We start from the raw sequence: 12,257 nt of genomic DNA on the forward strand, positions 1-12,257 counted from the left end.
TCAATCGTCAATTCAAAAAACCAAACCAGCAACCACTAGCTTTTACTTAGAGTTAATCCTTCACACCATATGATTGATTACAACTTAATCAATCTTTCATTCCAAAATCCAGCAAACTAGGGGGATGAAACCACCCCCTCTAAAAGTCGTGGAGCCCAGGGGGAACTAGTAACAACCTGTGATGGAGAGAGGGGTTGTTACTGATGGATGAAGAAAGATCTTAGATCGATATTTGCTTGAGGATCAAGTCTCTGATAGAGAGAGAGAGAGAGAGAGAGAGAGAGAGAGAGAGAGAGAGAGAGAGAGAGAGTCCTGCGATTTGTGTAAGGAAGTCCTAATTGTGTGTTTGGGGTTACCCACTTCTATTCTTTATATAGAGCTCAAATCAGCCATTACAAGTCTTATTACAAGTAAGATATAAGTCCTACTAGGAATATGGACCCAAAACATAATAGAAAACTAACATAGGCTTACTAGCTTCTAACTTAGACACCAATCCTACTTGAACTAGGACAATCCTAGTTGGACTAGGAAAACACCAGGGGAGGAGCTTGCGGCTTGCACAAGACTCCTGCCCCCTTTGCACGGTACACTTCTAACATCTCAGAAGTTAACATTTGAGTCGATTGAAGCCATTATGTCTTGCTTGCATCATTTTAAAGGGTTGTCGGGCCTTCTGACTAACCCTTTGAAATCTCTCTTGTTCTTGGTGGTAGTCTCAGATGGTATCAAGGCTGGCCTGGCTGAAAGACCGGGTTCTCCATTGGCTGCTTCTGGTTAGATGCTTGGGGTTGCCTTTGATTCCAGGCAGATTGATAGCTCATCATTGCACTCCTATGTTAGATCTTATGCTTAAGAAGCTACAAATTTGGAAGGTCAAGCTTCTCTACTATACAGGTCACTTGGAATTGATCAAATCTGTCCTTCAGTTCAGCTACTTCTATTGGTTTAGTACTTTTGTGTTACCACAGTCCACTATTAAAGATTTGGAATTCCTTATGTGTGCCTTCCTTTGGAAAGGAGCTGAATCCACCAGATTCCTTTACCTTATTAGTTGGGCTGCTGTTTGCCTCACCAAGGATGAAGGTGGTCTTGTAATGTAGGACTAGGATTGACAAAGCAACCAAGTCCCAGTACTGCAAGATTCTATCAAAGAACCTTCACAAACAAGGTAGGATAATAGTACAAACAAAATCAGACCAAAGAGAAAAAATCAGATCTGTAGAAACTCTCAATTCCAGAAAACTAGGGTTTCTATGATCATAACTTAGATCAGATATAAAGGGCTAATCAGATACTGAAGTAGGACTATAACTGGTCGTAAATCATGAGCAAAGACCATTGGAAACATAAGAAACCTGAATGCTTCACTCGATCTCAGGTATAGAATATAGACTGAACATTCCACTGAAAGACAAAATTTGAGAGAATTTTAATAACACAGCAAACACAGGATAGAATGGCCTCGTTCCTAGATTTCCTCCGTGGATGAGGGGAAACTTCGATCCACTTTGCTGCCAATTCTGATGGCTCAGTTGGCCTTTAGAGATATAGGTTTGAAAACCAAAAAACTGAGAACTTCTGGGCAGAGCTATAGAGAGGAATGATTCAAAAACCTGTAGCAGACTCAGTAGAGTAGTACTAGCACCTTGAGTAGCTTAGAGAATAAGGAGATAACAATGGAGAGAGATCCTGGGCTTCCCACCGCAAGGAGTCACTGGATCAGACACCAGCCCTTCACTGTGATCGGACACAACAGATTTTTCAGCAGAGAAGAAGCAAAAGCAGATGCAGCAGCAACAGCAGCAAATTATTTGTGTAAAATCGTGGAGACTTGGGGGAGTCTCCATGCTTTATGTTATAGTGATAATAGCCAATAGGGGGGGGATTATATCGTAACAGCTTGTAAAGTTTCAGAAAAGGAAACTTGTAATTGGTGGGTCTAATACATAAGTTTCTAAATCTGAAAATGGAAATAACAGAAAAGGAAAAACTAATACAAACTTGTGTCCTAAGAATTAAACAAAGACATGACTTAAATTGAACCAAGCTAACTAACTTAAAACTAGTTCAAACCATGGTTAAAAAACTTAGCTATATCTCACCAAATTCTTGGATATTTTGGTATTTTTTTAACAAAAAGAAATGGCATACGAAACACAAAAGTACATAATTTCGGACATATCGGTCATATTTCGTACATTTTGGTCATTTCGTTTCAAAATTTCGCTCATTTTGGCCATCTTGGTCATTTTGTTTCGCTCATTTCACTAATTTCGGCCACTTCTCTATTAGCCCCTTAAAATGGCCAAGTGAAACATATGTAAAGAGCACTGCCTCCTCCTCCATCTGGGAAGGAATTTTTGATAAATGCTGGCCAGCCAACAGAAGTATTTTTCCTTTTCACAGGGAATGGATTTGGATGGATATGACTTTCCATGAAAAATCTATTTGTGACATTGTGGGAAAGGTCGCCTTTTGTGCAACTATTAATTAGATCTGGATGGAAAGAAATCATAGGAAATGGACCTCCAACTCTTGCTCTCTTGATAAGATTTGGAGTTCCATATTCTTTGATGTCAAGACCACCGGATATCATCCTCATGCAACCCCTCCCCTAGAAATAGTCATATTGTAAATTCCTAGGAGCTGCCCCGCTTTAGCATTAGGAATAGCTACTTTCCCTAAGGTGCCTTTTAAGGGGCTGTAATTCTTTTTCTTTCTCTTGGTAATAAATTATTTATTCACCCAAAAAAAGAAACATATGGAAAGAAGTATAATGTTTCGGCGAAATTTTGGTATTTCGGTGGTTTTGAAACCACCAAAATGAAACGAGTTCTTAAACCTTGGTTCAAAGTTTAAACAATGAACCAAAACAAACAACTAAAATAACCCCCATACAAAATAGTGGGCTGCTATGAAGCCCCAAACCAACCTACTTGATAGGCTTCTTCATCCTCCTTGAGTTAGTCTTCAATGTTGCATCATCTAGGCTTGTGGAGGATCAAAGAGTTTAATTCAGCAAGTATTCTGAAATTAATTTGGAAACTTGCATCTAAGTACTCAGGGCTTCTTCACAATGACTATTTAGACGACAACTTCCATTTCAAATGCCCTCCTTGGTGTGGCGGAAGGTTTTGAAGCTTAGGCCTTTTCCTCTCCTGGCCACTTCCTACCTCATTGATGATGGTGTCTCTACCCACTTGTCTTGACCGTTGGCATCCCGTTGGTGTCTTCCATTCAGCAAGTACTAGGGATATTTACATTCGGGTATTAATAAACAATCTTTTGTTGCATATGTCATCAGTCAGGATGATTGGGCCACCCTCTTTCTTCTTCTTCCTATTATTGTCATTTGGGATGCTTAGCCTTCCATCCCTAGATCTCCTAGGAGTAGGAGAGATATTGTGGTTTGGTCTGCTTCCTTTGATGGGCTTTTTTGGATCCAAGTCGTCTTGGGATCTCATCAGGGTTTGTGGCACGTTGTCCCTTGGCGAAAGTTAGTTTGGTTCAAGTACCACATCCCCCGTCATAACTTCACTATTTCGTGGGCCTTCTTGAACTGCCTCCCAACGCAGTCTTTTTTTATTCATCGTCAGATTCCCATCTTCCCATCATGCTACCTCTGCTAAATGCTTTTGAATATGTGGACCACCTCTTCTTTCACTACTTCATCTCTTTCTCTGTTTGGAAAGGGCTCCTGGATAAATGTTGGCCAAGAAGTCATAGAACCATTCTTTTGAGAGAGTGGATTTGGGTGGATAAATCATTTGGTAGTTCGTCTGTCTGTGATGTAGTGGGTAAGCTTGCCTTTGGTGCCGCCATCAGTCACATTTGGATGGAGAGTAATCTCAGAGAATGGCCTTCTAGATCCAGATCCTTTAAACAGATTTGGGATTCCATTGACTTTGATATCAGAAGCAAGCTTTGCTCCTCTCATTTCGTTTATTCCCCAAATAATACGCATATTTTTTTTTGGGTGAATAAATAATCTAAATAACATGAAGAAAAGATCCAAAGGCCAAAGAAGAAAAGGGGATACACCCCTAAAGGGAAGGGGATGGGATAGACAAGATAGACAAAGGAAGGCCTCAGGAGAGAACAATATGCATGTTCCTTGGGGAGTCAACAACCGTATGTGGAGCGATCAAAGCAAGTTTGGATGAGACCTCGAAGTAGATGGCCTTCCAAATCTTATCAAAGGATCTGGAGTTGGAAGTCCATCTGTGGGGCTTACGCTCCATCCTAATATGATTAATAGTGGCCCTAAAGGTGAGCTTTCCGGCAATATTGCATATGGAGCTACCAGAAAAGGTCATGTCAATCTAGATTCATTCCCTCGTAAGGGGGAGGGGAATTCTCCTAGTAGGCCAGCACTTGGCAAGTACACGCTTCTAGATGGTGTAGGAGAAAGGGCAGTCAAAGAATATGTGGCTTGTATCTTCTGTACCATCTAACAAAGGCAACAGGCGGGGGGGGGGACGGAGGTGTGACAGTGGATGAGGAAAGCTTGAGTAGGAAGGTAGTTGGAGAGGGCTCGCCAAACAGTGAAGTTGTGACAAGGGATGTGAGATTTGATCCAGACAACCTTGTGCGAAGGGGAGGGGGTGCAGGAGAGCGCACAAGGTTCCAAGCAGAGGAAGAAGAGAATTTGCTAGAGGGAGAAGGGGACCAAACAATTTTATCCTTTCTAGGAATGGGGGAAGGGTAGGAAGAGAGGACCAAAGAGCAGAAATAGGGGTGGAAGTAATAGGAGGGGACCAAGAGCCATTAGAGAGAATATGCATATTATTTGTCATATCCTAGGGCTTTCTCCCCCTCCTTTTTCAAACCTTTAAGTATGGTTTTGCTTTGTTTGTATTCGGTTTGTTTTGTATTATTTTTTCTTCTTTCCCGCTTTGGGGCCCCTTGTCTCCCTCCCTTTTTGGTAATGAATTTATTATTCACCCAAAAAAAAAAAAAAAAAAAAAAGACCAGGGTGATTAACCTTGGTCCAATGGTAAGGTACGAATATTGAGACATGGTAGTCAAGTGGTCGAAATAGCCTCGAGACATTCTCGGGGTAAGGATGCGTAGTTCTCAACCACTGGTGCACATGTGGGAGCCTTGTGCATCGGGTACCCAAAAAAATAAAATAAAATAAAATAAAAAAGAGGAAGAGGGTCAGATAGAATAAGTGTTACTGACATTTTGCGAGAGATTGTATCAAGATGAAGTAGTGTTAGGTGTTCAGTATCTAATATTAGTTTGAAATCTTTGGAAAGTTGGGAGTTTAGGTGATTGAAAGGGGAATTCCAACAAGAGATTCGGGTTGGAGAAAAGGTTCTATAGAATGAGAAAACACACTTCTCAGTTGCTTAAAGAAAGATTTGAGATTTGGTGCATTGGTTGTCGAGGGGGATGCTTTTCATTTCCTTTTCTTTCTACTACAGTTTCTATATCAAGGAGCCAGATATTGAAGTTGGAGTAAGCAGGATTTGGAAGGTCAAGGTACTTTCTTGGTCTGTTTGGTGTATACTCTAGGTGGTTTGGAGTGGTGGAAAAATTTACTACCTGGCATAAAGGTCCCTCCAGAAAAAAAAGAAAAGAAGAGGTGAGGTATTATGGAACAAGTTTACCAGATGCAATTGTTTGTGGCATGTGGAAGGAGAGAAGGAGGTTTTTGAGGATAATCCTAGAGTTTCCTAAAATTTGTGTGGGTATTGCGAGGTATTTATTTGATTGACCTATGGCATGTAAAGAATTTGTGGGGTTAGATAAGAAAAGTTATAAGGTACCTCTAGGGGAAAAAAGTGAGGTATTATGTTTTATGGAACATTTTTACCAGATGCAACATGTTTGGGGCGTCAGGAAGGAGAGGAGGAGGAGGTTTTGAGGATAATCTCTAGAGTTTCCTCAAATTTGTGCAGATATTTTGTGGTATTTATTTGATTGGCCTATGGCATGTATAAGAATTTGTAGGATTAGATCAGAAAAGTTATTTTTCATGCTAGGATCCTTCTTGTTTGACTGATTGTTTCTTTTTAGCCTTTTGATGTGTTTTTTGTTACATCCTTTCTGGTGTTGCTTGTACAGTTTTTGGGAGGATATATTATCGTCTCAAGTGTAATATATTCTTATTGACTACTGAAAACACAATCCTTTGTTGTTGCTGATCAGGAAAAAATAAAATTAAAAGAAACATAGCCACATATAAAGTCCTGAAATTAAAGTTATGTCTATGCTCTTTATTGTTATTCTTTTATTATTACTATTTGTGGTTCCCATTTGTATCTTCACGCCTTCCTGTAGAATTCTTTTGTATGGTACTTGGTGTTTCATAAGGTATATCCCTTGCAAGAATAAATTTTGTTCTGGTATAACCTTTTTAAAACTTAAATATTTTTAAATGTGATTCCTAATATTTATTAATGCATATCTGGGTCCCACGAATTCTCTGCATTCTTCTTCCAGTAATATGAATTCTATGGCAGCTTATCCATATGTAATTTTATTCCTCCAGTTAATTTATATCATGATGTTTAAATATATATTTTGTTTTAGGTGCTTTTGAGCTTATAAAAGACGAGAGTAAAGCTGGTTCATGTTTATGGATTACAAACCGCAGAGGAATGGAATATTGGCCCACACCCATTGAAGAAGCGAAGTATTTAGTGAAGTCTTCAAAGTTCAAAAGAAGATCCTTATATCCGATACAATTTAGTCTTCAAATACCTCAGAGTTATGAGAAACTGTAATTAAACGTCTTTCTCTGTTATTATCTGAAATTCAACTTAAAATAGTATTGTTTATTTGAATTACGTCAATTCCTATTTGCTAAAATGTCCCATTGTCAGAATATACCAAGGTATTATGATTTGGAATTACCATTAAACTGGTTTTTATACTTAAAGTGATTTAATTAATTCTGACATGTTTAGTAGCTTGGGTTGTCGTAAATAGGCCAGTTCCCTTGTTTGTTTATGCTAGCCTGTTAACCAAAGTCATGTGCTGCTTCAGCTAAGTGGGATCACGCCTAGCATAGTTGGCAGGGTGCCAAGGGCTTTGGAGGGCTGCCTAAGCAAGCACTTAGGCAAAAAGTCGCCCGCCTTAAAATGAACAAGGCACGTAAGGCGACCAAGTGTTATTTTTTATGTACCCTATTTTCTAACACTATTTAGTATACTACATATACCGTGTATCATAACAAATCAATATTTAGCCACATCAAGTCATAAAAAATCAACATTAAGTCGCAACAAATCATAAAAAAAAAAAAAAAAATCAACATTTAGAGAAATATTCTTGTTATATAATAAGTTTGATTGGTCAAATGATTTTATTTTTACATGAGACATTTTGTATTTTTCTTTTTTTGATGAATAAAAAATTCATTTTCAAGAAGAGGAAAGAATATATTGGGGGGAATGACTACCACAGTTTGTATTAGGTAGAGCACAAAACCAGCTTTCCAACAAGTCTAAGATTACTTAAATCTGACTTTTAGTGACAAAGCTATGTTCTGGTCAAACTTATTTTAAAGTGCGTGAATGTTGTTATAATTGCCTAAAATGGATATGAAAACAAAAGATTATATTACCAGACTTTTGTTTTTTTAGCAATGTGTTACCATGGTAAGATTTATAAAATTTTCAGAATTGGGAAAAACTCCAGTGTTTGAAAGTTGAAAATCGTTGGTACAACAAAAAATTTAGTTTTTGTTCTTAGATTAGGGGGTTGACTTTTTATGTTTTTAGAATTTGATTGTTAAACTACTTTTATTGGATTCAAATAGGTGGTATTTGCTTATTTATGAATAATATTTTAAGTTAAATGATATTTGACATAAATAAGTGTTGCGCCTTGCAGTAAGACGCTAGTGTAATAGGGTGACAGTCACACAAACTCCAACTAGGACGCTTGGACACTTAGTGCTTTTGACAACTATGATGCCTAGTAATAGCTATGGCTAGCCTTTCTTTTTCTTCTTTATTAATGTTTTTGTTGTAATTGTTTCTGTTCAAAGACAAGATTTAGCGGCCTTGTCCTCCCCCCCCCCTCTCCAAGACTACCTTGTGTAATCATCTTTGCACGTAGTGCTCTTATTGCAGCCTGTTGTTCTCCCCCAATTCCTATACCACAATTTTATTAAAAAGTTAAAAAAGTATGGTTCCTAGACGAGGAACTAAATATTTTCTAGTTGGCTTTAAATGTATTCACTTTTACCTCCCCATTTTGGATTGTTTCTCTTTTCACTGCTCTTGCTTTGCAGCCTCCTTTCATTTTCATTGGCTGTTGTAGCATGATTAGTCAAGTTCATCTTTAACTTCATTCTTATAGTTGAGACTTTATACATCAATAATCAAATATTATTAGTGGATTCTATTGTTCTAAGATATATATTTTTTTTTGGGCGAATAATAAATTCATTACGAAATAGAAAGAGAGAATATACAAGGGCCCCAAGGGGAAAAAAAGCAAACAAAAAGCTAAACCCCTTAATGGGGAGGCTGTGAGGTTGCAGGGTGGACGTTAGCAGACCTAGGACACAACAATGAGCTTGTTCCATTGAGAATTCCTTACCAAATGATGGGTGAGCATGGCAAGTTGGAACTAGCATCAAAGTAGATGGCATTCCAAATCTTGTCAAAGGAATGGGAGTTGGAAGCCTATCTTCGAAGATTGCGTTCCATTCAAATGTGATTGATGGCAGCAAGGCAAGCTTTTCAGCGTTGTCATAGATAGTGTTCCTTACAAATGTCACATGACTCGCATCATACCATATCCAAGCTCTCTAAAGGGGGAGAATTCTTCCCCTGCAGGGCCAGCAGCTACTAAAGACTCTTTAGACTCTAAAGACTCTCTTCGAAATAGTGGAAGAGAAAGGGCGCCAGAAAATGGTGATCTTAGTCTTCTAGATGTAGTACCAAGGGTTTATTGAGAGGAGGGAAGGGGGGCAGCAATGGCTCAGAGGCACTAAGTACGGCATGGTCTTGGCGGGTGGAGTTTTGGTGCTTGCGATATTCCATGAGGGTGGGGAAGCGGTTGGTGGAGATAGATTAGGGAGACAGAGACCACGGAATCCGAAAACTGCTTAGAGGATGTGTGTGTGTCTCTGAGTTGAGAAGGGGCTAGCGGGCGAGGGAGAAGCCTCCAAAAGAGTTATTGGGTCGGGTACCTAGGTTTGATGGTGGGAAGGGATAGTTTGGTCGATTGCAACTCAAAGGTGAGGGGTTGAACCATGGAGGATGAATGAATGGTTGTGTTGATGGAAGGGGGCTGTGCTAAGTTGGTGGAGTAAGGTGCTAGATGGCTAGGTTAGGGGGTATGGGCCAAGCTAGAGGAGGATCTCTAAGGGTGCAATGCCAGGGGAGGTGGGCTTGAGGGGAGGGTTGATGGGCTAAGACTGTGTGGTGGGCTTGGAAAGAGGGAGGAGGGTATTCTTTGAAGGAAGAATGGGGCCAGCCGTAGAGCAGGGAGGCAAGAGGAGGAAGGGGGTATAAGCTTGGGAGGGAAGGTCTTAAGGGGAGTTGGTAGGAGCAGCAGGCAGAGGTCCAGATAAAGCAAGGGAGGGGATGGGATGGGGCAGGGGAGCTGCAGGCGGAGGAGAACGGCGATGAAGACTCTTCGACTGACCAAAGGAGAGGGCGAGTTGGTAAAAGGAGCTGTTAGAGGCTCTAAAGGGATTGTTTCCTCTTTTACAGGACTCAGGAGAACGTTAAATAACAAATCTGTTGTGATTGGCGAAAATAGCTTGGTGGAGGATCGATCCACTGGATCAGTCTTCACCATGCTTCAAGTGGCCTCTGGTGAGGCTTGATGCCGGAATATGGCTGCTACAAGGATATCAGGTTCTGCTCCATCTCCGACCATAGACGGGATCATGAGAGACTGGGGCCGCCAAGGAATTACGGGGAGGAGGATAGAAGACATTGCCAAAGCGGGGAATATGGGTATTCTTGACTGTACAAGGAGGTTTTCTCTCTTCCACTACAGTAGGGACATCAAAACCTTTGGCAGAGACAAGGGAATTTGTGGTGCAAGATTCCATATGAAGTTTAAAGACTTCGTAGACTAGACATTGGAGGGCATTCATTCATAATATTTGTCTTGCTGAAATTAGGACCCATAATGATCCATCACTATCATGGAGGAAGGAGGAAGAGCTTTAGTAGACACTTCAAAGCAGATTCTTGCAAAGGTGAGGTGATCCATTTTCTTGGTTCTTTCATCTGAGTTGAGGGTGGTGCTAATCATCGAGGCTACGATTCTCAACTCTTTTTTGCACCAGAATTAGAGGGGAGGTTGGGAAGGCTATCCACAAAGGATGGTACGAAGGTCAACTTTACTGAGTTAGGTGTATCCCATTGATGGAGAAAGATGGGTTTCTTTCCAACCTGCCAAGGCCTTCCTTCAAGAGCTTGCAATTTATCATCTTTATCAGAGATATTGAACAAAAAGATGCCATTGTCCAGAAGGTATGTGTCAATCGTATCGTAAGATCTCCATTGTTTACTGAGGGAGTATTTGATTTAGGGGTTTAGGGGTTTTGGGTCGCAAAGATTTTGAATGTTCCTTTATCTTGCCCCCTTTCCCTAGAAATTATCACATTGTCTCTTCCTGGGAGCTCCCTAGATCTGTGATCAGGAACTCGGATCTCCCATGAAGTCTGGGGCTTTTGCTTTCTTTTCCCTCCCCCCTGGGGTCTATATATTGTTTCTCTCTTGGTAATGAATTTTTTATTCACACAAAAAAAAAAAAACTAGTATCTCTAATAGGTGGATGGGGTAATGACTAGTGTCAAATATGTGGTAACTGACACTTTCCCTAAAACCCATTATTACAACACTCCCCCTCAAGTTGGTGCATAGATATCACATATGCCCAATTTGTAGATAATAGGATGAAACATCTTACTACTAAGACCTTTAGTAAATACATCAGTCAGTTGTTCACTACTGGGTATAAAAGGCACAATGATAAGACCCATATCCAGCTTCTCTTTGATTAAGTGTCGATTGGTCTCCATATGCTTGGTTTGATCATTCTGGACGGGTTTGTGAGCAATGCTAATGGTAGATTTGCTATCATAGAAGAGCTTCATAGGAAGGGTGGCAGGGATAGCCAAGTCTGTGAGAAGACTATGAAGCCATAGGAACTTAAAAATGCCATGTGCCATAGCATGAAACTTTGCTTCGGCACTTGAATGAGCAACCACGACTTGTTTTTTGCTTCGCCATGATAATAAGGTTACCACCAACAAAGGTGCAATAACCAGTAGTAGGCTTGCGATCATTAGGAGAACCTGCCCAAGCAGCATCTGTGAAGGCTTCCACCGTAAGGTGGTCATGAGCAGAAAAAAAAGATACCATGTCTTGGGGCAGATTTCAAGTGCTGGAGAATACGCAACACCGCTTCCATGTGAGTTGAGTTGGGATCATGTATGTACTGACTAACTAGGGTGACGGAAAATGTTATGGTAGGGCATGAATGAGAAAGATAGATCAAGTGCCCCTCTAATCTCTGATATCTCCCCTTATCCATAGGATCACCTTCCTTTCTACTCAGACCGTTAGCTTCATTTGGAGTGTTTGCTGGCTTACACCCTAACATGCCTGTTTCAGAAAGAAGATCAACCATATACTTCCGCTGAGACTTGTAGATCCCACAAGATGTGGCAACTTCAATGCCAAAATGTGATGAAGCTGTCCTAGATCTTTGATTTTGAATTCCTCAGTCAAGTATCTCTTGAGACGAGAGACTTTTGCCTGATCATCACCAGTAACAACAATATCATATATATAAACTATCAGGATAACAATTTTCCTACCTGATCTCTTGATGAATAGAGTGTGGCTGGCATTGGTTTGAGAGTAGCCTATAGCAACCATTGACTTATGGAAATGCCCAAACTGAGCACAAGGGGATTGCTTCAGCCCATACAATGCACGTTTCATCCTGTATACCTCCCCTTGAGTTTTGGAGCAAGTGAATCCAAAAGGAATGTCCATATCACTTCCTCCTCAAGTTCCTAATGAAGGAAGGCATTCTTCACATAATCTAAGTTGGCGGCATAAACTAAGATAATAGGAATTGTGTTCATCTTAGCAATTGAAGCAAATGTCTTCTGGTAGTCAATCCCATAAGTATGAGTGAAGCCCTTGGCAACAAGTATGTCCTTGTAACGATCCACGGTACCATCAATCTTTTGTTTTACTGTGAAGACGGACTTATATCCAACTGTCTTCTTTTGTGAGGGAAGACACATCTGATCCCAT

At 40.3% G+C, this 12,257-nt stretch overlaps 1 protein-coding gene across 1 annotated transcript in view; it reads left to right on the forward strand.

The window, feature by feature from the left end:
• LOC122074244 overlaps positions 1–12,257 on the forward strand; it is a 141,277-nt gene that overhangs the window by 48,872 nt on the left and 80,148 nt on the right. Inside the window, exon 8 of the mRNA XM_042639088.1 lies at positions 6,544–6,733. Within this exon, the coding sequence (XP_042495022.1) occupies positions 6,544–6,733 (190 nt within the window). The remainder of the gene's footprint in view (positions 1–6,543; positions 6,734–12,257) is intronic.

The sequence above is a fragment of the Macadamia integrifolia genome, chromosome 3 (assembly GCF_013358625.1).
Source record: "Macadamia integrifolia cultivar HAES 741 chromosome 3, SCU_Mint_v3, whole genome shotgun sequence".
Taxonomy (NCBI): domain Eukaryota; kingdom Viridiplantae; phylum Streptophyta; class Magnoliopsida; order Proteales; family Proteaceae; genus Macadamia; species Macadamia integrifolia.